This window comes from Ascaphus truei, chromosome 8, assembly GCF_040206685.1.
Source record: "Ascaphus truei isolate aAscTru1 chromosome 8, aAscTru1.hap1, whole genome shotgun sequence".
Taxonomy (NCBI): Eukaryota; Metazoa; Chordata; class Amphibia; order Anura; family Ascaphidae; genus Ascaphus; species Ascaphus truei.
This window is the reverse complement of record NC_134490.1, coordinates 73,385,034-73,410,234: the sequence shown is the minus strand read 5'-3', so window position 1 is coordinate 73,410,234 and position 25,201 is coordinate 73,385,034. Positions and strand designations below refer to the sequence as shown.

Genomic DNA, 25,201 nt, shown 5'->3' with positions numbered 1-25,201 from the left:
ACAGAGTGCCAGAGAGAGAGACACGGGGGCGCAGAGTGCCACAGAGAGACACGGGGGCGCAGAGTGCCAGAGAGAGACACGGGGGCGCAGAGTGCCAGAGAGAGACACGGGGGCACAGAGTGCCAGAGAGAGAGACATGGGGGCACAGAGTGCCAGAGAGAGAGACACGGGGGCGCAGAGTGCCAGAGAGAGAGACACGGGGGCACAGAGTGCCAGAGAGAGAGACACGGGGGCGCAGAGTGCCAGAGAGAGACACGGGGGCGCAGAGTGCCAGAGAGAGAGACACGGGGGCACAGAGTGCCAGAGAGAGACACGGGGGCACAGAGTGCCAGAGAGAGACACGGGGGCACAGAGTGCCAGAGAGAGACACGGGGGCACAGAGTGCCAGAGAGAGAGACATGGGGGCACAGAGTGCCAGAGAGAGAGACACTGGGGCGCAGAGTGCCAGAGAGAGAAACGGGGGCGCAGAGTGCCAGAGAGAGACACGGGGGCACAGAGTGCCAGAGAGAGACACGGGGGCACAGAGTGCCAGAGAGAGAGACACGGGGGCACAGAGTGCCAGAGAGAGAGACACTGGGGCGCAGAGTGCCAGAGAGAGAGACACGCGGGCACAGAGTGCCAGAGAGAGAGACACGCGGGCACAGAGTGCCAGAGAGAGGGACACACGGGCACAGAGTGCCAGAGAGAAAGACACGGGGGCGCAGAGTGCCTGAGAGAGACACGGGGGCGCAGTGTGCCAGAGAGAGAGACACATGGCGCAGTGTGCCAGAGAGAGACACGGGGCACGGTGCCAGAGAGAGGGACACACGGGCACAGAGTGCCAGAGAGAGGGACACACGAGCACAGAGTGCCAGAGAGAGACACGGGGGCACAGAGTGCCAGAGAGAGAGACACGGGGCCACAGAGTGCCAGAGAGAGAGAGACACGGGGGCGCAGAGTGCCAGAGAGAGACACGGGGGCGCAGAGTGCCAGAGAGAGACACGGGGGCACAGAGTGCCAGAGAGAGAGACATGGGGGCACAGAGTGCCAGAGAGAGAGACACGGGGGCGCAGAGTGCCAGAGAGAGAGACACGGGGGCACAGAGTGCCAGAGAGAGAGACACGGGGGGCGCAGAGTGCCAGAGAGAGACACGGGGGCGCAGAGTGCCAGAGAGAGACACGGGGCACAGTGCCAGAGAGAGACACGGGGGCACAGAGTGCCAGAGAGAGACACGGGGGCACAGAGTGCCAGAGAGAGACACGGGGGCACAGAGTGCTAGAGAGAGACACGGGGGCATAGAGTGCCAGAGAGAGAGACACGGGGGCACAGCGTGCCAGAGAGAGACACGGGGGCACAGAGTACCAGAGAGAGAGACACGGGGGCACAGAGTACCAGAGAGAGAGACACGGGGGCACAGAGTGCCAGAGAGAGACACGGGGGCACAGAGTGCCAGAGAGAGACACGGGGCACAGAGTGCCAGAGAGAGAGACACGGGGGCGCAGAGTGCCAGAGAGAGAAACGGGGGCGCAGAGTGCCAGAGAGAGAGACACGGGGGCACAGAGTGCCAGAGAGAGAGACACGGGGGCACAGAGTGCCAGAGAGAGAGACACGGGGGCACAGAGTGCCAGAGAGAGACACGGGGGCACAGAGTACCAGAGAGAGAGACACGGGGGCACAGAGTACCAGAGAGAAAGACACGGGGGCACAGAGTGCCAGAGAGAGAGACACGGGGGAGCAGAGTGCCAGAGAGAGACACGGGGGCACAGAGTACCAGAGAGAGAGACACGGGGGCACAGAGTACCAGAGAGAGAGACACGGGGGCACAGAGTGCCAGAGAGAGACACGGGGCGCAGAGTGCCAGAGAGAGACACGGGGCACAGAGTGCCAGAGAGAGACACGGGGGCACAGAGTGCCAGAGAGAGACACGGGGGCACAGAGTGCCAGAGAGAGAGACATGGGGGTGCAGAGTGCCAGAGAGAGACACTGGGGCACAGAGTGCCAGAGAGAGACACGGGGGCGCAGAGTGCCAGAGAGAGAGACACGGGGGTGCAGAGTGCCAGAGAGAGACACGGGGGCACAGAGTGCCAGAGAGAGAGACACGGGGGTGCAGAGTGCCAGAGAGAGACACTGGGGCGCAGAGTGCCAGAGAGAGACACGGGGGCACAGAGTGCCAGAGAGACACGGGGGCACAGAGTGCCAGAGAGAGAGACACGGGGGCACAGAGTGCCAGAGAGAGAGACACGGGGGTGCAGAGTGCCAGAGAGAGACACGGGGGCGCAGAGTGCCAGAGAGAGAGAGACACGGGGGCACAGAGAGAGAGACACGGGCTGCCAGGCATGCTGGGAGTTGTAGTTTTGTCGCCCATACTGAGCATGCACATGCTCCATGCAGACTTTTTCAGGAGGGGAGGGGGCGGGGCTACAGACGGCAGCTTAGGGATCGGTGTTGCTGTCTTGAAATCATTCTCAAGAATGATTTGATTGGCTGCCGAGGTCCCAGTGACGCTGCGGCAGGTTCAAAAAACGACTTGGGCTGTTTATTGAACCTGCAGCCAGCGTCAACTCCGGGCTTCGGAGACAGGGCAGCTGCCACCCTGACAACCGCAAGTCACTTTAATACATTGTTTCCGATGGCCGCCAGCACGTAAGCGCACCCTCCCTCCGAAGCCAGCAGCCTGAACGAGGCCTTAGTGCTGGATCAGAGTGTCTTAGAGAGCGTGAGGGAAAGCAAGGGCAGTCTCACCCACTAGGGGCAGTCTCACCCACCGAGGGGATGGCGGGGGGCAGTCTCACCCACCGAGTGCCAAAGAGACACACGGGGGCGCAGAGTGCCAGAGAGAGAGATACGGGGGCACAGAGTGCCAGAGAGAGACGGGGGCGCAAAGTGCCAGAGAGAGAGACACGGGGGCACAGAGAGACACACGGGGGCAAAGACTGCCAGAGAGAGAGACGGGGGCGCAGAGTGCCAGAGAGAGACACACGGGGCAAAGAGTGCCAGAGAGAGAGACGGGGGCGCAGAGAGACACACGGGGGCGCAGAGTGTCAGAGAGAGACACGGCGCGCAGAGTGCCAGAGAGAGACACACAGGGGCGCAGAGTGCCAGAGAGAGACACACGGGGGCGCAGAGTGCCAGAGAGAGACACGGGGGCGCAGAGTGCCAGAGAGAGACACGGGGGCGCAGAGTGCCTGAGAGAGACACGAGGGCGCAGAGTACCTGAGAGAGACACGGGGGCGCAGTGTGCCAGAGAGAGAGACACAGGGCGCAGTGTGCCTGAGAGAGAGACACGGGGCGCAGTGTGCCAGAGAGAGAGACACGCGGGCACAGAGTGCCAGAGAGAGAGACACGGGGCGCAGTGTGCCAGAGAGAGAGACACGCGGGCACAGAGTGCCAGAGACAGGGACACACGGGCACAGAGTGCCAGAGAGAAAGACACGGGGGCGCAGAGTGCCAGAGAGAGACACGGGGGCGCAGTGTGCCAGAGAGAGAGACACAGGGCGCAGTGTGCCAGAGAGAGAGACACGGGGGCACAGAGTGCCTGAGAGAGACACGCGGGCACAGAGTGCCAGAGAGAGGGACACACGAGCACAGAGTGCCAGAGAGAAAGACACGGGGGCACAGAGTGCCAGAGAGAGGGACACACGAGCACAGAGTGCCAGATAGAAAGACACGGGGGCACAGAGTGCCAGAGAGAGACACGGGGGCGCAGAGTGCCAGAGAGAGACACGGGGGCGCAGAGTGCCAGAGAGAGACACGGGGGCACAGAGTGCCAGAGAGAGAGACACGGGGGCACAGAGTGCCAGAGAGAGAGACACGGGGGCGCAGAGTGCCAGAGAGAGAGACACGGGGGCACAGAGTGCCAGAGAGAGAGACATGGGGGCGCAGAGTGCCAGAGAGAGACACGGGGCGCAGAGTGCCAGAGAGAGAGAGACACGGGCTGCCAGGCATGCTGGGAGTTGTAGTTTTGTCGCCCATACTGAGCATGCACATGCTCCATGCAGACTTTTTCAGGAGGGGAGGGGGCGGGGCTACAGACAGCAGCTTAGGGATCGGTGTTGCTGTCTTGAAATCATTCTCAAGAATGATTTGATTGGCTGCCGAGGTCCCAGTGACGCTGCTGCAGGTTCAAAAAACAACTTGGGCTGTTTATTGAAACTGCAGCCAGCGTCAACTCCGGGCTTCGGAGACAGGGCAGCTGCCACCCTGACAACCGCAAGTCACTTTAATACATTATTTCCGATGGCCGCCAGCACGTAAGCGCACCCTCCCTCCGAAGCCAGCAGCCTGAACGAGGCCTTAGTGCTGGATCAGAGTGTCTTAGAGAGCGTGAGGGAAAGCAAGGGCAGTCTCACCCACTAGGGGCAGTCTCACCCACCGAGGGGATGGCGGGGGGCAGTCTCACCCACCGAGTGCCAAAGAGACACACGGGGGCGCAGAGTGCCAGAGAGAGAGATACGGGGGCACAGAGTGCCAGAGAGAGAGACGGGGGCGCAGAGTGCCAGAGAGAGAGATACGGGGGCACAGAGTGCCAGAGAGAGAGACGAGGGCGCAGAGTGCCAGAGAGAGAGATACGGGGGCACAGAGTGCCAGAGAGAGAGACGGGGGCGCAGAGTGCCAGAGAGAGAGATACGGGGGCACAGAGTGCCAGAGAGAGACACGGGGGCGCAGAGTGCCAGAGAGAGAGATACGGGGGCACAGAGTGCCAGAGAGAGAGACGGGGGCGCAGAGTGCCAGAGAGAGAGATACGGGGGCACAGAGTGCCAGAGAGAGAGACGGGGGCGCAGAGAGACACACGGGGCGCAGAGTGCCAGAGAGAGACACACGGGGCAAAGAGTGCCAGAGAGAGAGACGGGGGCGCAGAGAGACACACGGGGGCGCAGAGTGTCAGAGAGAGACACGGCGCGCAGAGTGCCAGAGAGAGACACACGGGGGCGCAGAGTGCCAGAGAGAGACACACGGGGGTGCAGAGTGCCAGAGAGAGACACGGGGGCGCAGAGTGCCAGAGAGAGACACGGGGGCGCAGAGTGCCTGAGAGAGACACGAGGGCGCAGAGTGCCTGAGAGAGACACGGGGGCGCAGTGTGCCAGAGAGAGAGACACGGGGCGCAGTGTGCCAGAGAGAGAGACACGGGGCGCAGTGTGCCAGAGAGAGAGACACGCGGGCACAGAGTGCCAGAGAGAGGGACACACGGGCACAGCGTGCCCGAGAGAAAGACACGGGGGCGCAGAGTGCCTGAGAGAGACACGGGGGCGCAGAGTGCCAGAGAGAGACACTGGGGCGCAGTGTGCCAGAGAGAGAGACACAGGGCGCAGTGTGCCAGAGAGAGGGACACGGGGGCACAGAGTGCCTGAGAGAGACACGGGGGCACAGAGTGCCAGAGAGAGACACGGGGGCACAGAGTGCCAGAGAGAGACACGGGGGCACAGAGTGCCAGAGAGAGAGACACGGGGGCACAGAGTGCCAGAGAGAGACACGGGGGCACAGAGTGCCAGAGAGAGAGACACGGGGGCACATACTGAGCATGCACATGCTCCATGCAGACTTTTTCAGGAGGGGAGGGGGCGGGGCTACAGACAGCAGCTTAGGGATCGGTGTTGCTGTCTTGAAATCATTCTCAAGAATGATTTGATTGGCTGCCGAGGTCCCAGTGACGCTGCGGCAGGTTCAAAAAACGACTTGGGCTGTTTATTGAAACTGTAGCCAGCGTCAACTCCGGGCTTCGGAGACAGGGCAGCTGCCACCCTGACAACCGCCAGCACGTAAGCGCACCCTCCCTCCGAAGCCAGCAGCCTGAACGAGGCCTTAGTGCTGGATCAGAGTGTCTTAGAGAGCGTGAGGGAAAGCAAGGGCAGTCTCACCCACTAGGGGCAGTCTCACCCACCGAGGGGATGGCGGGGGGCAGTCTCACCCACCGAGTGCCAAAGAAACACACGGGGGCGCAGAGTGCCAGAGAGAGAGATACGGGGGCACAGAGTGCCAGAGAGAGAGACGGGGGCGCAGAGTGCCAGAGAGAGAGATACGGGGGCACAGAGTGCCAGAGAGAGACACGGGGGCGCAGAGTGCCAGAGAGAGAGATACGGGGGCACAGAGTGCCAGAGAGAGAGATACGGGGGCACAGAGTGCCAGAGAGAGACACGGGGGCGCAGAGTGCCAGAGAGAGAGACGGGGGCGCAGAGTGCCAGAGAGAGAGATACGGGGGCACAGAGTGCCAGAGAGAGAGACGGGGCGCAGAGAGACACACGGGGGCGCAGAGTGTCAGAGAGAGACGGGGCGCAGAGTGCCAGAGAGAGACACGGGGGCGCAGAGTGTCAGAGAGAGAGACGGGGGCGCAGAGAGACACACGGGGGCGCAGAGTGCCAGAGAGAGACACACAGGGGCGCAGAGTGTCAGAGAGAGACGGGGCGCAGAGTGCCAGAGAGAGACACGGGGCGCAGAGTGCCAGAGAGAGACACGGGGGCGCAGAGTGCCAGAGAGAGACACACGGGGGCGCAGAGTGCCTGAGAGAGAGACACGGGGGCACAGAGTGCCAGAGAGAGAGACACGGGGGCGCAGTGTGCCAGAGAGAGAGATACGGGGGCACAGAGTGCCAGAGAGAGAGACGGGGGCGCAGAGAGACACACGGGGCGCAGAGTGCCAGAGAGAGACACACGGGGGCAAAGACTGCCAGAGAGAGAGACGGGGGCGCAGAGTGCCAGAGAGAGACACACGGGGGCAAAGAGTGCCAGAGAGAGAGACGGGGGCGCAGAGAGACACACGGGGGCGCAGAGTGTCAGAGAGAGACACGGCGCGCAGAGTGCCAGAGAGAGACACACAGGGGCGCAGAGTGCCAGAGAGAGACACACGGGGGCGCAGAGTGCCAGAGAGAGACACACGGGGGCGCAGAGTGCCAGAGAGAGACACGGGGGCGCAGAGTGCCAGAGAGAGACACGGGGGCGCAGAGTGCCTGAGAGAGACACGAGGGCGCAGAGTGCCTGAGAGAGACACGGGGGCGCAGTGTGCCAGAGAGAGAGACACGGGGCGCAGTGTGCCAGAGAGAGAGACACGGGGCGCAGTGTGCCAGAGAGAGAGACACGCGGGCACAGAGTGCCAGAGAGAGGGACACACAGACACAGAGTGCCCGAGAGAAAGACACGGGGGCGCAGAGTGCCTGAGAGAGACACGGGGGCGCAGAGTGCCAGAGAGAGACACTGGGGCGCAGTGTGCCAGAGAGAGAGACAGAGGGCGCAGTGTGCCAGAGAGAGACACGGGGCACGGTGCCAGAGAGAGGGACACACGGGCACAGAGTGCCAGAGAGAGGGACACACGGGCACAGAGTGCCAGAGAGAGAGACACGGGGGCACAGAGTGCCAGAGAGAGAGACACGGGGGCGCAGAGTGCCAGAGAGAGACACGGGGGCACAGAGTGCCAGAGAGAGAGACACGGGGGCGCAGAGTGCCAGAGAGAAAGACACAGGGGCACAGAGTGCCAGAGAGACACACGGGGGCGCAGAGTGCCAGAGAGAAAGACACGGGGGCACAGAGTGCCAGAGAGAGAGACACGGGGGCGCAGAGTGCCAGAGAGAGACACGGGGGCACAGAGTGCCAGAGAGAGAGACACGGGGGCACAGAGTGCCAGAGAGAGAGACACGGGGGCGCAGAGTACCAGAGAGAGAGACACGGGGGCGCAGAGTGCCAGAGAGAAAGACACAGGGGCACAGAGTGCCAGAGAGACACACGGGGGCGCAGAGTGCCAGAGAGAAAGACACGGGGGCACAGAGTGCCAGAGAGAGAGACACGGGGGCGCAGAGTGCCAGAGAGAGACACGGGGGCACAGAGTGCCAGAGAGAGAGACACGGGGGCACAGAGTGCCAGAGAGAGAGACACGGGGGCGCAGAGTACCAGAGAGAGAGACACGGGGGCGCAGAGTGCCAGAGAGAGACACGGGGGCGCAGAGTGCCAGAGAGAGAGAGACACGGGGGCACAGAGAGAGAGAGACACGGGCTGCCAGGCATGCTGGGAGTTGTAGTTTTGTCGCCCATACTGAGCATGCACATGCTCCATGCAGACTTTTTCAGGAGGGGAGGGGGCGGGGCTACAGACAGCAGCTTAGGGATCGGTGTTGCTGTCTTGAAATCATTCTCAAGAATGATTTGATTGGCTGCCGAGGTCCCAGTGACGCTGCGGCAGGTTCAAAAAACAACTTGGGCTGTTTATTGAACCTGCAGCCAGCGTCAACTCCGGGCTTCGGAGACAGGGCAGCTGCTACCCTGACAACCGCAAGTCACTTTAATACATTGTTTCCGATGGCCGCCAGCACGTAAGCGCACCCTCCCTCCGAAGCCAGCAGCCTGAACGAGGCCTTAGTGCTGGATCAGAGTGTCTTAGAGGGCGTGAGGGAAAGCAAGGCCAGTCTCACCCACTAGGGGCAGTCTCACCCACCGAGGGGATGGCGGGGGGCAGTCTCACCCACCGAGTGCCAAAGAAACAAACGGGGGCGCAGAGTGCCAGAGAGAGAGATACGGGGGCACAGAGTGCCAGAGAGAGAGACGGGGGCGCAGAGAGACACACGGGGGCGCAGAGTGCCAGAGAGAGACACACGGGGCGCAGAGTGTCAGAGAGAGACGGGGCGCAGAGTGCCAGAGAGAGACACGGGGGCGCAGAGTGCCAGAGAGAGACACACGGGGGCGCAGAGTGCCAGAGAGAGAGACACGGGGGCACAGAGTGCCAGAGAGAGAGACACGGGGGCGCAGAGTGCCAGAGAGAGAGACACGGGGGCGCAGAGTGCCAGAGAGAGAGACACGGGGGCACAGAGTGCCAGAGAGAGACACGGGGGAGCAGAGTGCCTGAGAGAGAGACACGGGGGCACAGAGTGCCAGAGAGAGACACGGGGGAGCAGAGTGCCAGAGAGAGAGACGGGCGCAGAGTGCCAGAGAGAGACACGGGGGCGCAGAGTGTCAGAGAGAGAGACACACGGCGCGCAGAGTGCCAGAGAGAGACACGGGGGCGCAGAGTGCCAGAGAGAGACATGGGGGCGCAGAGTGCCAGAGAGCGACATGGGGGCGCAGAGTGCCAGAGAGCGACACGGGGGCGCAGAGTGCCAGAGAGAGACATGGGGGCGCAGAGTGCCAGAGAGAGACACGGGGGGCGCAGTGTGCCAGAGAGAGAGACACGGGGGCGCAGAGTGCCAGAGAGAGACACACGGGGGCGCAGAGTGCCAGAGAGAGAGACACAGGCACAGAGTGCCAGAGAGAGACACGGGGCGCAGAGTGCCAGAGAGAGACACGGGGGCGCAGAGTGCCAGAGAGAGACACAGGCACAGAGTGCCAGAGAGAGACACGGGGGCGCAGAGTGCAAGAGAGAGAGACACAGGCACAGAGTGCCAGAGAGAGACACGGGGCACAGAGTGCCAGAGAGACACGGGGGCGCAGAGTGCCAGAGAGAGACACGGGGGCACAGAGTGCCAGAGAGAGACACGGGGGCGCAGAGTGCCAGAGAGAGACACACAGGGCGCAGAGTGCCAGAGAGAGACACGGGGGCACAGAGTGCCAGAGAGAGATACACACGGGCACAGAGTGCCAGAGAGAGACACGGGGGCGCAGAGTGCCAGAGAGAGAGACACGGGGGCACAGAGTGCCAGAGAGAGAGACACGGGGGCGCAGAGTGCCAGAGAGAGAGACACGGGCTGCCAGGCATGCTGGGAGTTGTAGTTTTGTCGCCCATACTGAGCATGCACATGCTCCATGCAGACTTTTTCAGGAGGGGAGGGGGCGGGGCTACAGACGGCAGCTTAGGGATCGGTGTTGCTGTCTTGAAATCATTCTCAAGAATGATTTGATTGGCTGCCGAGGTCCCAGTTGACGCTGCTGCAGGTTCAAAAAACAACTTGGGCTGTTTATTGAAACTGCAGCCAGCGTCAACTCCGGGCTTCGGAGACAGGGCAGCTGCCACCCTGACAACCGCAAGTCACTTTAATACATTGTTTCCGATGGCCGCCAGCACGTAAGCGCACCCTCCCTCCGAAGCCAGCAGCCTGAACGAGGCCTTAGGCCCGGGCCATAGAGGTGTGGGGAGAGCGGAGGCGCGCTAACGCTGAGGCTCGCCTGCTTCAGTCAGCGCGATTGCACGGACTTGCAGGCGAGCCAGCGTGCGCGAAGGGAGCCGGGGGGGAGGTGGTTGGAGGCGGGGCAGTGACGTCGCTGGGCCAATCGCCCGCGACGCACTGACGTCAATGTCACGGCGCCGACGTCACGACGCCGTGACGTTGACGCTGCTGTGCTGTGATTGGAGGTTTTCAGCCGACAGCGCGCTGAAAAACAGCTTGGCGCTCGGCTGAACCCTCCAACACCTCAGCACGCCTGCGGACGCTCGCGTGAGCCCCCTCTCAAGGCATCCTCATTGAGGATGCAGGGGCTCAGCGCGGAGCGTCCGCACGGCTCAGCACGGCCTGTCCTTCTATGGACTCGGCCTTAGTGCTGGATCAGAGTGTCTTAGAGAGCGTGAGGGAAAGCAAGGGCAGTCTCACCCACCGAGGGGATGGCGGGGGGCAGTCTCACCCACCAAGGGGATGGTGGGGGGTAGTCTCACCCACCGAGGGGATGGCGGGGGGGCAGTCTCACCCACCGAGGGGATGGCGGGGGGGCAGTCTCACCCACTGAGGGGATGGTGGGGGTAGTCTTGCCCACTGAGGGGATGGCGGGGGCAGTCTCACCCATTTAGGGGGCAGGATTCGCTCATCTAACATCCCTCAGAATCCTGAATAATTCCTCCACAATTCTCTCAGGCATGTGAGAGCGCTGTGTGTGAGAGTAACAGAGCGCTAGTAGTCTGTGAGAGCGCTGTGTGTGAGAGTAACAGAGCCCTAGTATTCTGTGAGAGCGCTGTGTGTGAGAGTAACAGAGCGCTAGTAGTCTGTGAGAGCGCTGTGTGTGAGAGTAACAGAGCCCTAGTATTCTGTGAGAGCGCTGTGTGTGAGAGTAACAGAGCGCTAGTAGTCTGTGAGAGCGCTGTAAGAGAGTGACTGAGTGCTGGTAGTCTGTGAGAGCGCTGTGTGACAGTGCTGGTAGTCTGTGAGAGTGCTGTGAGAGAGTGACTGGCAGTGCTGGTAGTCTGTGAGAGCGCTGTGTGACAGTAACAGAGTGCTGGTAGTCTGTGAGAGTGCTGTGTGAGTGACAAGAGTGTTGGTTGTCTGTGAGAGTGCTGATGTTTAGAGAGTGACGGATCGCTGGTTCTCTGTGAGAGAGCTGTGTGAGAGTGACTGACAGTGCTGGTAGTCTGTGAGAGAGCTGTATGAGAGTGACTGACAGTGCTGGTAGTCTGTGAGAGCGCTGTGGGACAGTGCTGGTAGTCTGTGAGAGCACTGTGAGAGAGAGTGAGTGCTGGCAGTCTGTGAGAGCGCTGTGAGAGAGAGTGTTTGAGTGCTGGCAGTCTGTGAGAGCGCTGTGTGAGAGAGTGTTTGAGTGCTGGCAGTCTGTGAGAGTGCTGTGAGAGAGTGACTGAGTGCTGGCAGTCTGTGAGAGCGCAGTGTGAGAGAGTGTTTGAGTGCTGGCTGTGTGAGAGAGTGTTTGAGTGCTGGCAGTCTGTGAGAGCGCTGTGAGAGAGCGTGTTTGAGTGCTGGCAGTCTGTGAGAGCGCTGTGAGAGAGTGTTTGAGTGCTGGCAGTCTGTGAGAGCGCTGTGAGAGAGAGTGTTTGAGTGCTGGCAGTCTGTGAGAGCGCTGTGAGAGAGAGGGTTTGAGTGCTGGCAGTCTGTGAGAGCGCTGTGAGAGAGGGTTTGAGTGCTGGCAGTCTGTGAGAGCGCTGTGAGAGAGAGGGTTTGAGTGCTGGCAGTCTGTGAGAGGGTTAAACGCTTTCTCCCAACTTATTTGCTAATAAAATTTCTTGTGTTTGTGTAACCAAATTACCTGGGTGCTCTCCCTGTCCCCTCCCTGACTGTCTCACTTCTCTCTGACTGTCTCACCTCACCCCTTCTGTGTGTCCCTCTCCACCTCTCTCTCTGCTGCTCTCTTTTAATCTCTTTAGTATAATCTTGTGGCGTTTGCTGCTCTTATCCAGCCCCCCCACCCAACATAATACACATACATCACAGACACACATACATCACACATGTATAACACGGACACACATACACCACACACGTACAAAACACTCACACACATATAGCACGCAGATATAAAACACACACGAACCACAAAGACGTCCATACATCACACACATACAGTACACAGACACACACATGTATAAACACGCAGACATACATGTATAGCACATGCAGGCATACACGCATCACACACTGACAAACACAACACACGTAACACATCCAGACAAACACGCATCACACCTGTGTAACACATACAGGCATATACACATCAGATGTATAACACTGAGACATACACAAATCACGCCTGTATAGCACACTCAGACATACACACATCACACATGTATAACACACAGACCTACACACATCACACACATACTGTAACACGCATGGCATACACATATTACAATATGCAAACATGCATAGCACACACGGTCATATGCATATTACACACTAAACACAGTACCAGGGGCAGTTGTCTGTGTTTATAAGGTTAAGGGGTAATTGAGAGGCGGGTGTGGGGGGAGACGGGAGATAGTTTTGAGATTTGGGAGGTAATTCAGCCTCAATGATGATATGGGGGGGGGTGTTAGGACAGGGCAGTCACAAGAGGGGGAGGGGGGGCAGTCACAGGAGGGAGGTTATGACGGGGCAGTCTCGAGGGGTTACGGGGTATTATCTGCTTTGTGAGATAACAGCAGGTTCAGCAGATGCAGCTCAAGAGGATTTAACAAAAGCTGAAATCAGAAAGCAGGGAAACACTGAGCTGTTCTATTTATCAGAACCTCCCTAATCAGAACCTGTAATGAATCAGAACCTCTCATTAATTAGAACCTCCTTTATCAGAAACGTGATTGTCATACTAATCATAATGAACTCCTCAGACGAATATCTGCAAAGAAAACACATTAATTGGGAGCATGTATATATATATATATACACACACACACACACACACACACACACACACACACACACACACACACACACACACACACACACACATATACATATACACACACACAGTATGTACGTGTGTATATATGTGTATATATTTCTTTGGCAATCTCTCGCTATTAATAGTTTCCATGATTGTCTTATCTGTGGGTTCGAAGATGGCTAACCAGGCCAATTCGGGATCCCCAGACTGTCCCTGCTCTGGCCATGTCGATCCGATCTGCGACACGCACTTTCTGCAGCGTCCGTTTCTCCACCTCCGGTTGTCGTAGGGTCACGAAATGCTGAGATCCTTGCAGCAGACTTTTTCTTCGTGTGGGGCGGCCTGGGTAATAGTTTCCAAAAAGTCGATGTCCATGTTGAATGCCTTCATGTTAGCTGTGAGGGTATCCTTTTCTCTGCCCTCCTCCTTAGTGTACGCCATGACTGAGCTGCGAGAATAAAACTTTTGGAGTCCGGCGTGCGGATAACAGCGGCTGGCCCAGCGAAGTTGATGCCGGCTGCTCACGGTGTTTGCTTGTGAGAGAACGCTAATGTGGGTGCGTTTGTCTTTCGACTTCAGTAGAGGGACCTTCTGGGGGGCAGCATTGAAGACAGCTTCTTGAGGTGTCTCCTGTACATTGTCCATGTCTCAGCTCTGTGTAGTAGGGCGGAGATCATAACTGCTTAATAAGCCACGAACGTGGTTCTGGATCTGATTTCATGATCTTCTAACACCCGTATCCTCAGGCGACTGAAATCTGCACTTGCACATTGTACTTGGTGTTGGTTTTCTTTGGCAATGTCGGCCTTCTATGAGAGATGGCTTCCGAGATCCGTGAAATATTCAGCCTTCTCCAGCGTCTCACCATAAATCTGAATTTCCCGGAGCCGGGGACAGCTCATTGAGAACTTGTTGATGGAGGACGTTAATCTTCTCTGTTAAGCACTAGTCCCATTTTCTCATATGCCTTGGTAAAGACATAGACAATTGCCTGCATGTCCCCTCCCAAGTGGGCAAAAACTAATAGTATTGTCAGTGTACTGCAGCTCAATGACTTGAGGTCTGGATGGCCTTGGTTCTGGAACAGCGTTTGCTGAGATTAAACAGCTTACCATCCATTCATTAGTTTAGCTTCACTGGAAGCTTTTCAGTGGTCAGATGTACTGTAGCATCACATTAAGGAATATTATGTTGGGACAATGACACAGCCTTGCTTCACTTCTGTCTTTAGCTCAAAGAGGTCTGTGATGGGTACATTACTGAGAATCACTGCTCACATATCGTCAAGGAGCAAGCAAAGAATGGTGATGTATTTTGTTGGGTACCCGTACTTCAAAAGGAGCTTTCATAGCGTATCTTGGTTGACAGAGTTGAAGGTGCTCATGAGGTCAAAGAAGGCCATGTAGAGATGTTTATGTTGATCCTGACATTTTTCCTGCAGCTGGTGAGCAGTGAAGATCATATAAGTGGGGCCTAAACCCACAAAAATTCCGGGAAGATCTATTCATTTAGTGGAAGGAAACCGTTCAGTAGGAGTTTCACAATGATCTTTCCTGAGGTTTCACAGTCTCCTTTCCTGATGATTGGCACAATCATGGCACCCCTGAGGTCACCTGGGGTTTCCTCAACATTCAAAGTCTTCGAGATAAGGGTATGCGAGCTGTGATGCAAACTCCTCTCCGCCTTCTTAAATATTTCAACAGGGATTCCTCGGCTCCACAAGTCTTGTTGTTCTTCCACTGCCTTGTGGCTTTCCTCCCCTTGTCAAGGGGGATTCCAAGCTCATCTCTGGCTGGGTGTTGAGGGATGGAATTGAGAACACTGTCATCAACATCAGAGTCTCGGTTGAGAAGGTCTTCGGAATGCTCCTTCCAATGAGCGTTGATGGCCTATCTCTCCTTGATCAGATCTCCTCCACCCATAGTTGCTCAGACCACAGATGGCTTTAGTGGCACTGAATAAAATGCACATAGCATAGATGTCAGTGAGATGCTGGATCTCCTATGCCTTGTGGTCCCTCCATATGCTCCTCATGTTGTAGGTCCTCCTTTGGACCAATGCCTTGGCTTGTTCATGATCCAGTTTATTTTGCTTGGAGTTGATGTAATTCTGCTAAGCACATGTGTGTATGTATGTGTGTGTGTGTGTGTGTGTGTGTGTGTGTATGTATGTATGTATATATATATATATATATATATATATATATATATATATATATATATAATATATATATATATATATATCAATGTATGAATAAAACTGTATTTCCTCTAGTGCTTTTCTCTGAATAGAACTCAGAGCACTTCATAGTTACAATATAGTGAGTTGTATGCAGCGCTGTGCATAGAAATGTATAGACACAGCCCCTGCCCCATGAAGCTTACAATCTATGTTTCGTGGCTGAGGCACAGGGAGACAAAGTGATTCTCAGGTCACAGGGAGCTGACACCGGGTTTAAACCAGACTCCCCTGCTTCAAAGTCAGTGGCATTGTTATACACAGGTTGTATATAGGAAGGTGTGTCACTATCTGCAGGTGACATATTATAACCCCCACACACACACTCCTCTCTCCCTCCCGAATCTGCCTAACCTGATCCCCCTCCTCTGGTTTCCTGGCCTTTCTTCTCCCATTTGCAAACTGCTTTGCATTTAAGCATTTAACTCCAAATCGGCTTTTATTCTCATCCCCCCCACCCCTCCCTCTGTCTCTCCCCCTCTCCCAGAGCTGTCACATACCTCTCTCTGACGTCTCTCCCTTTACCTCTCTGGCAACAGAAAGAGGGAAATAGAGAGAGAAGAGAGAGGTGCAGGCACAGGGCAGACAGAGAGGTGCAGGCACAGGACAGACAGGGAGGTGCAGGCACAGGACAGACAGAGAGGTGCAGGCACAGGACAGACAGGGAGGTGCAGGCACAGGACAGGGAGGTGCAGGCACAGGACAGACAGGTACAGGCACAGGACAGACAGGTACACACACAGGATAGAGAGAAATACAAGAACAGGATAGAACAATAGAGTAATTATAGAGACAGGTACAGAACAGAGCGTGGAAGAGAGTAACAGATAGGAAAAGTGAACAAGGCAGAGAAAATAAAGAAAGACAATTGGGGAGATAGGAACAGAGATAGGAACAGAGAGTAGCAGAGGTGAGAGGAGGAGAGAGGAACGGGCAGAAGCCAGCGGAGAGGCAGGAGGAGATAGTAACAGAGTAACAGGAGGAGAAGGCAGCAGGGAGACGGGAGGAGAGAGTAACAGAGTAACAGGAGGAGAAGGCAGCAGGGAGACGGGAGGAGAGAGTAACAGAGTAACAGGAGGAGAAGGCAGCAGGGAGACGGGAGGAGAGAGTAACAGAGTAACAGGAGGAGAAGGCAGCAGGGAGACGGGAGGAGAGAGTAACAGAGTGACAGGAGGAGAAGGCAGCAGGGAGACGGGAGGAGAGAGTAACAGAGTAACAGGAGGAGAAGGCAGCAGGGAGACGGGAGGAGAGAGTAACAGAGACGGTAAGGAAACTTTTCTCAAATTCTCTACCATTTCTCCTTTATTTCAGTCTCAATATGTCATTCTCGGGACAGAAAGGGGGAGGGGGGATCTGATCTGTGTGTGTATATGATCACTGTGTGTGGTAACCTGTGTGTATGTGAGCACTGTGTGTGTAACCTGTGTTTGTATACTGTATAAGCACTGTGTGTGTAACCTGTGTGTGTATATGAGCAGTGTGTGTAACCTGTGTGTATATGAGCACAGTGTGTGTGTAACCTGTGTGTCTATGAGCACTGTGTGTGTGTAACCTGTGTGTGTATATGAGCACAGTGTGTGTAACCTGTGTGTACATGAGCTCAGTGTGTGTGTAACCTGTGTGTATATGAGCACAGTGTGTGTAACCTGTGTGTATATGAGCACAGAGTGTGTATATGAGCAGTGTGTGTAACCTGTGTGTATATGAGCACAGTGTGTGTGTATATGAGCAGTGTGTGTAACCTGTGTGTATATGAGCACAGTGTGTGTGTAACCTGTGTGTATATGAGCACAGTGTGTGTATATGAGCAGTGTGTGTAACCTGTGTGTATATGAGCACAGTGTGTGTGTATATGAGCAGTGTGTGTAACCTGTGTGTATATGAGCACAGTGTGTGTGTATATGAGCAGTGTGTGTAACCTGTGTGTATATGAGCACAGTGTGTGTGTAACCTGTGTGTATATGAGCACAGTGTGTGTATATGAGCAGTGTGTGTAACCTGTGTGTATATGAGCACAGTGTGTGTGTATATGAGCAGTGTGTGTAACCTGTGTGTATATGAGCACAGTGTATGTGTGTAACCTGTGTGTATATGAGCACAGTGTGTGTGTGTAACCTGTGTGTATATGAGCACAGTGTGTGTGTGTAACCTGTGTGTATATGAGCACAGTGTGTGTGTGTAACCTGTGTGTATATGAGCACAGTGTGTGTGTGTAACCTGTGTGTGTATATAAGCAGTGTCTGTATAGAGTAGTGTGTTTTGTGTGCCCCTTCTCAGCCCTCTCCCCTGTGCCTATATCTCCTCTCCAGCCCATCCCTGTCACCGCTTCCCTCTTATCTCTCTGTCCCACCTCCAGAGTACCTTACATCCCCCCCTTCCCCTCATCCTCCTGCAGCAAACCGGGAGCCAGTCCCCCTCATCAGAAAACTTAGGGCCACTTGTTTTACTGCCCACCTGGGGCCACCAAACCTGGGTCTCTGTGAGGGGCAGATGGGAACCGGGCCAGGGCAGTAACACTACTCCAAGTTAGAGGCGTGGGGGGAGGGGGGGTGTAGGACATTTATCCTGGTGACTGCAGGTGGGCAGTGAGTCTGACTTCCATGGGGGGCAAAGAAGTGGAACTTCTGACATGTAGCATATAATAATAAGACAGTGAGGGGGCAGCAGAATGTTTGGTTGCATCAGGAGGGGTATAACATGGCAGTGAGGGGGCAGCAGGATATTGGAGTGTATACTAGGGGTATAACAAGGCAGTGAGGAGGAGAGCAGGGTGTTGGCGTGTATACCGAGGGGTATAACAAGGCGATGAGGAGGGCAGCAGGATATTGGGGTTTATACGAAGGGGTATAACAAGGTAGTGAGGAGGGGAGCAGGGTGTTGGGGTGTATAGGAAGGGGTATAACAGGGCAGTGAGGAGGGGAGCAGGGTGTTGGGGTGTATAGGAAGGGGTATAACAAGGCAGTGAGGAGGGGAGCAGGATGTTGGGGTGTATAGGGAGAGGTATAACATAGCAGTGAGGAGGGGAGCAGGATGTTGGGGTGTATAGGGAGAGGTATAACCAGGCAGTGAGGAGGGGAGCAGGATGTTGGGGTGTATAGGGAGAGGTATAACCAGGCAGTGAGGAGGGTAGCAGGATGTTGGGGGGCAAAATGAGTGTATAACAAGGCAGTGAAGAGAACAGCTGTATGTTTGACTGTATAGGGAAGGGTATAACAGGGCAGTGAGGTGGGCTGCAGGGTGTTGGGGTGTATAGAGAGGGGTATAACAAGGGAGTGAGGAGGGGAGCAGGGTGTTGGGGTGTATAGAGAGGGGTATAACATAGCAGTGAGGAGGGGAGCAGGGTGTTGGGGTGTATAGGAAGGGGTATAACAGGGCAGTGAGGTGGGCTGCAGGGTGTTGGGGTGTATAGGAAGGGGCATAATATAGCAATGAGGAGGGGAGCAGGATGTTGGGGTGTAAAGGAAGGGGTATAACATAGCAGTGAGGTGGGCTGCAGGGTGTTGGGATGTATAGGGAGGGGTATAACAAGGGAGTGAGGAGGGGAGCAGGATGTTGGGGTGTATAGGTAGGGGTATAACAGCAGTGAGGAGGGGAGCAGGATGTTGGGGTGTATAGGGAGGGGTATAACAGGCAGTAAGGAGGGGAGCAGGATGTTGGGGTGTATAGGAAGGGGTATAACATAGCAGTGAGGTGGGGAGCAGGATGTTGGGGTGTATAGGAAGGGGTATAACAGGCAGTAAGGAGGGGAGCAGGGTGTTGGGGTGTATAGGAAGGGGTATAACAGGGCAGTGAGGAGGGGAGCAGGATGTTGGGGTGTATAGGAAGGGGTATAACAGGGCAGTGAGGAGGGGAGCAGGGTGTTGGGTGTATAGGGAGGGGTATAACAGGCAGTAAGGAGGGGAGCAGGGTGTTGGGGTGAAGGGGTATAACATAGCAGTGAGGTGGGGAGCAGGATGTTGGGGTGTATAACAAAGCAGTGAGGAGGGGAGCAGGGTGTTGGGGTGTATAGGAAGGGGTATAACATAGCAGTGAGGAGGGGAGCAGGGTGTTGGGGTGTATAGGAAGGGGTATAACAGGGCAGTGAGGAGGGGAGCAGGATGTTGGGTGTATAGGAAGGGGTATAACAGGGCAGTGAGGAGGGGAGCAGGATGTTGGGGTGTATAGGGAGGGGTATAACAGGGCAGTGAGGAGGGGAGCAGGATGTTGGGTGTATAGGTAGGGGTATAACAGCAGTGAGGAGGGGAGCAGGATGTTGGGGTGTATAGGGAGGGGTATAACAGGCAGTAAGGAGGGGAGCAGGATGTTGGGGTGTATAGGAAGGGGTATAACATAGCAGTGAGGTGGGGAGCAGGATGTTGGGGTGTATAGGGAGGGGTATAACAGGGCAGTGAGGAGGGGAGCAGGATGTTGGGGTGTATGGGAAGGGGTATAACAGGCAGTGAGGAGGGGAGCAGGGTGTTGGGGTGTATGGGAAGGGGTATAACAGGGCAGTGAGGAGGGGAGCAGGGTGTTGGGTGTATAGGAAGGGGTATAACAGGCAGTAAGGAGGGGAGCAGGGTGTTGGGGTGTATAGGTAGGGGTATAACAGCAGTGAGGAGGGGAGCAGGATGTTGGGGTGTATAGGGAGGGGTATAACAGGCAGTAAGGAGGGGAGCAGGATGTTGGGGTGTATAGGAAGGGGTATAACATAGCAGTGAGGTGGGGAGCAGGATGTTGGGGTGTATAGGAAGGGGTATAACAGGCAGTAAGGAGGGGAGCAGGGTGTTGGGGTGTATAGGAAGGGGTATAACATAGCAGTGAGGAGGGGAGCAGGATGTTGGGGTGTATAGGAAGGGGTATAACAGGGCAGTGAGGAGGGGAGCAGGATGTTGGGGTGTATAGGAAGGGGTATAACAGGGCAGTGAGGAGGGGAGCAGGATGTTGGGGTGTATAGGAAGGGGTATAACAGGCAGTGAGGAGGGGAGCAGGGTGTTGGGGTGTATGGGAAGGGGTATAACAGGGCAGTGAGGAGGGGAGCAGGGTGTTGGGGTGTATAGGAAGGGGTATAACAGGCAGTAAGGAGGGGAGCAGGGTGTTGGGGTGTATAGGTAGGGGTATAACAGCAGTGAGGAGGGGAGCAGGATGTTGGGGTGTATAGGGAGGGGTATAACAGGCAGTAAGGAGGGGAGCAGGATGTTGGGGTGTATAGGAAGGGGTATAACATAGCAGTGAGGTGGGGAGCAGGATGTTGGGGTGTATAGGAAGGGGTATAACAGGCAGTAAGGAGGGGAGCAGGGTGTTGGGGTGTATAGGAAGGGGTATAACATAGCAGTGAGGAGGGGAGCAGGATGTTGGGGTGTATAGGAAGGGGTATAACAGGGCAGTGAGGAGGGGAGCAGGATGTTGGGGTGTATAGGAAGGGGTATAACAGGGCAGTGAGGAGGGGAGCAGGATGTTGGGGTGTATAGGAAGGGGTATAACAGGGCAGTGAGGAGGGGAGCAGGGTGTTGGGTGTATAGGAAGGGGTATAACAGGGCAGTGAGGAGGGGAGCAGGATGTTGGGGTGTATAGGAAGGGGTATAACATAGCAGTGAGGAGGGGAGCAGGGTGTTGGGGTGTATAGGAAGGGGTATAACAAGGCAGTGAGGAGGGGAGCAGGATGTTGGGTGTATAGGAAGGGGTATAACAGGGCAGTGAGGAGGGGAGCAGGGTGTTGGGTGTATAGGGAGGGGTATAACAGGGCAGTAAGGAGGGGAGCAGGGTGTTGGTGTGTATAGGAAGGGGTATAACAGGGCAGTAAGGAGGGGAGCAGGATGTTGGCGTGTATAGGAAGGGGTATAACAGGCAGTAAGGAGGGGAGCAGGGTGTTGGGTGTATAGGGAGGGGTATAACAGGCAGTAAGGAGGGGAGCAGGGTGTTGGGTGTATAGGGAGGGGTATAACAGGGCAGTGAGGAGGGGAGCAGGGTGTTGGGTGTATAGGGAGGGGTATAACAGGCAGTAAGGAGGGGAGCAGGGTGTTGGGTGTATAGGGAGGGGTATAACAGGCAGTAAGGAGGGGAGCAGGGTGTTGGGTGTATAGGAAGGGGTATAACAGGGCAGTGAGGTGGGGAGCAGGATGTTGGGGTGTATAGGAAGGGGTATAACAGGCAGTAAGGAGGGGAGCAGGGTGTTGGGGTGTATAGGAAGGGGTATAACAGGGCAGTGAGGAGGGGAGCAGGATGTTGGGGTGTATAGGAAGGGGTATAACAGGGCAGTGAGGAGGGGAGCAGGATGTTGGGGTGTATAGGAAGGGGTATAACAGGGCAGTGAGGAGGGGAGCAGGATGTTGGGGTGTATAGGAAGGGGTATAACAGGGCAGTAAGGAGGGGAGCAGGGTGTTGGGGTGTATAGGAAGGGGTATAACAAGGCAGTGAGGAGGGGAGCAGGGTGTTGGGGTGCATAGGAAGGGGTATAACATAGCAGTGAGGTGGGGAGCAGGATGTTGGGGTGTATAGGAAGGGGTATAACATAGCAGTGAGGAGGGGAGCAGGGTGTTGGGGTGTATAGGAAGGGGTATAACAGGGCAGTGAGGAGGGGAGCAGGATGTTGGGGTGTATAGGGAGGGGTATAACAGGCAGTAAGGAGGGGAGCAGGATGTTGGGGTGTATGGGAAGGGGTATAACATTGCAGTGAGGTGGGGAGCAGGATGTTGGGGTGTATAGGAAGGGGTATAACAGGCAGTAAGGAGGGGAGCAGGGTGTTGGGGTGTATAGGAAGGGGTATAACAGGGCAGTGAGGAGGGGAGCAGGGTGTTGGGTGTATAGGAAGGGGTATAACAGGGCAGTGAGGAGGGGAGCAGGGTGTTGGGTGTATAGGGAGGGGTATAACAAGGCAGTGAGGAGGGGAGCAGGATGTTGGGGTGTATAGGAAGGGGTATAACAGGGCAGTGAGGAGGGGAGCAGGGTGTTGGGTGTATAGGGAGGGGTATAACAGGGCAGTAAGGAGGGGAGCAGGGTGTTGGGGTGTATAGGAAGGGGTATAACAAGGCAGTGAGGAGGGGAGCAGGGTGTTGGGGTGTATAGGGAGGGGTATAACAGGGCAGTGAGGAGGGGAGCAGGGTGTTGGGGTGTATAGGAAGGGTTATAACAGGGCAGTGAGGAGGGGAGCAGGATGTTGGGGTGTATGGGAAGGGGTATAACAGGGCAGTGAGGAGGGGAGCAGGGTGTTGGGGTGTATAGGAAGGGGTATAACAAGGCAGTGAGGAGGGGAGCAGGGTGTTGGGGTGTATAGGAAGGGGTATAACAAGGCAGTGAGGAGGGGAGCAGGGTGTTGGGGTGTATAGGAAGGGGTATAACAGGGCAGTGAGGAGGGGAGCAGGATGTTGGGGTGTATAGGAAGGGGTATAACAGGGCAGTGAGGAGGGGAGCAGGATGTTGGGGTGTATAGGGAGGGGTATAACAGGCAGTAAGGAGGGGAGCAGGATGTTGGGGTGTATGGGAAGGGGTATAACATTGCAGTGAGGTGGGGAGCAGGATGTTGGGGTGTATGGGAATGGTTATAACAGGGCAGTGAGGAGGGGAGCAGGGTGTTGGGGTGTATAGGAAGGGGTATAACATAGCAGTGAGGAGGGGAGCAGGGTGTTGGGTGTATAGGAAGGGGTATAACAGGCAGTAAGGAGGGGAGCAGGATGTTGGGGTGTATGGGAAGGGGTATAACATTGCAGTGAGGTGGGGAGCAGGATGTTGGGGTGTATAGGAAGGGGTATAACAGGGCAGTGAGGAGGGGAGCAGGATGTTGGGGTGTATAGGAAGGGGTATAACAGGCAGTGAGGAGGGGAGCAGGTTGTTGGGGTGTATAGGAAGGGGTATAACAAGGCAGTAAGGAGGGGAGCAGGGTGTTGGGGTGTATAGGAAGGGGTATAACAGGGCAGTAAGGAGGGGAGCAGGGTGTTGAGGTGTATAGGAAGGGGTATAACAGGGCAGTGAGGAGGGGAGCAGGGTGTTGGGTGTATAGGAAGGGGTATAACAGGGCAGTGAGGAGGGGAGCAGGATGTTGGGGTGTATAGGAAGGGGTATAACAGGCAGTAAGGAGGGGAGCAGGGGGTTGGGTGTATAGGAAGGGGTATAACATAGCAGTGAGGAGGGGAGCAGGGTGTTGGGTGTATAGGAAGGGGTATAACAGGGCAGTGAGGAGGGGAGCAGGGTGTTGGTGTGTATAGGAAGGGGTATAACAGGGCAGTGAGGAGGGGAGCAGGATGTTGGGGTGTATAGGAAGGGGTATAACATAGCAGTGAGGAGGGGAGCAGGGTGTTGGGTGTATAGGAAGGGGTATAACAGGGCAGTGAGGAGGGGAGCAGGATGTTGGGGTGTATAGGAAGGGGTATAACAGGCAGTAAGGAGGGGAGCAGGGTGTTGGGGTGTATAGGAAGGGGTATAACATAGCAGTGAGGAGGGGAGCAGGATGTTGGGGTGTATAGGAAGGGGTATAACAGGGCAGTGAGGAGGGGAGCAGGGTGTTGGGGTGTATAGGAAGGGGTATAACAGGGCAGTGAGGAGGGGAGCAGGGTGTTGGGTGTATAGGAAGGGGTATAACAGGGCAGTGAGGAGGGGAGCAGGGTGTTGGGTGTATAGGGAGGGGTATAACAGGGCAGTAAGGAGGGGAGCAGGGTGTTGGGGTGTATAACAAGGCAGTGAGGAGGGGAGCAGGGTGTTGGCGTGTATAGGAAGGGGTATAACAGGGCAGTGAGGTGGGGAGCAGGGTGTTGGGGTGTATAGGAAGGGGTATAACAGGGCAGTGAGGAGGGGAGCAGGATGTTGGGGTGTATAGGGAGGGGTATAACAGGCAGTAAGGAGGGGAGCAGGATGTTGGGGTGTATAGGAAGGGGTATAACATAGCAGTGAGGTGGGGAGCAGGATGTTGGGGTGTATAGGAAGGGGTATAACAGGCAGTAAGGAGGGGAGCAGGGTGTTGGGGTGTATAGGAAGGGGTATAACATAGCAGTGAGGAGGGGAGCAGGATGTTGGGGTGTATAGGAAGGGGTATAACAGGGCAGTGAGGAGGGGAGCAGGATGTTGGGGTGTATAGGAAGGGGTATAACAGGGCAGTGAGGAGGGGAGCAGGATGTTGGGGTGTATAGGAAGGGGTATAACAGGGCAGTGAGGAGGGGAGCAGGGTGTTGGGTGTATAGGAAGGGGTATAACAGGGCAGTGAGGAGGGGAGCAGGATGTTGGGGTGTATAGGAAGGGGTATAACATAGCAGTGAGGAGGGGAGCAGGGTGTTGGGGTGTATAGGAAGGGGTATAACAAGGCAGTGAGGAGGGGAGCAGGATGTTGGGTGTATAGGAAGGGGTATAACAGGGCAGTGAGGAGGGGAGCAGGGTGTTGGGTGTATAGGGAGGGGTATAACAGGGCAGTAAGGAGGGGAGCAGGGTGTTGGTGTGTATAGGAAGGGGTATAACAGGGCAGTAAGGAGGGGAGCAGGATGTTGGCGTGTATAGGAAGGGGTATAACAGGCAGTAAGGAGGGGAGCAGGGTGTTGGGTGTATAGGGAGGGGTATAACAGGCAGTAAGGAGGGGAGCAGGGTGTTGGGTGTATAGGGAGGGGTATAACAGGGCAGTGAGGAGGGGAGCAGGGTGTTGGGTGTATAGGGAGGGGTATAACAGGCAGTAAGGAGGGGAGCAGGGTGTTGGGTGTATAGGGAGGGGTATAACAGGCAGTAAGGAGGGGAGCAGGGTGTTGGGTGTATAGGAAGGGGTATAACAGGGCAGTGAGGTGGGGAGCAGGATGTTGGGGTGTATAGGAAGGGGTATAACAGGCAGTAAGGAGGGGAGCAGGGTGTTGGGGTGTATAGGAAGGGGTATAACAGGGCAGTGAGGAGGGGAGCAGGATGTTGGGGTGTATAGGAAGGGGTATAACAGGGCAGTGAGGAGGGGAGCAGGATGTTGGGGTGTATAGGAAGGGGTATAACAGGGCAGTGAGGAGGGGAGCAGGATGTTGGGGTGTATAGGAAGGGGTATAA

The 25,201-nt window shown here is 56.2% G+C and overlaps 1 protein-coding gene across 7 annotated transcripts in view; it reads left to right on the top strand.

The window, feature by feature from the left end:
• The first annotated feature begins 4,194 nt into the window (after positions 1 to 4,194).
• GNB3 (G protein subunit beta 3) overlaps positions 4,195 to 25,201 on the top strand; it is a 58,159-nt gene continuing 37,152 nt past the window's right edge. The window contains exons 1-2 of one of the 7 annotated variants that reach the window (XM_075612633.1): positions 15,775 to 15,841; positions 15,934 to 16,487. Coding sequence is in view for 2 of the 7 variants with exons in the window: in XM_075612628.1 (XP_075468743.1) it covers positions 4,216 to 4,229 (14 nt within the window). In the remaining 5 variants the exon portion in view is untranslated. The other 6 variants (XM_075612630.1, XM_075612628.1, XM_075612635.1 and 3 more) reach the window with 6 other exon arrangements.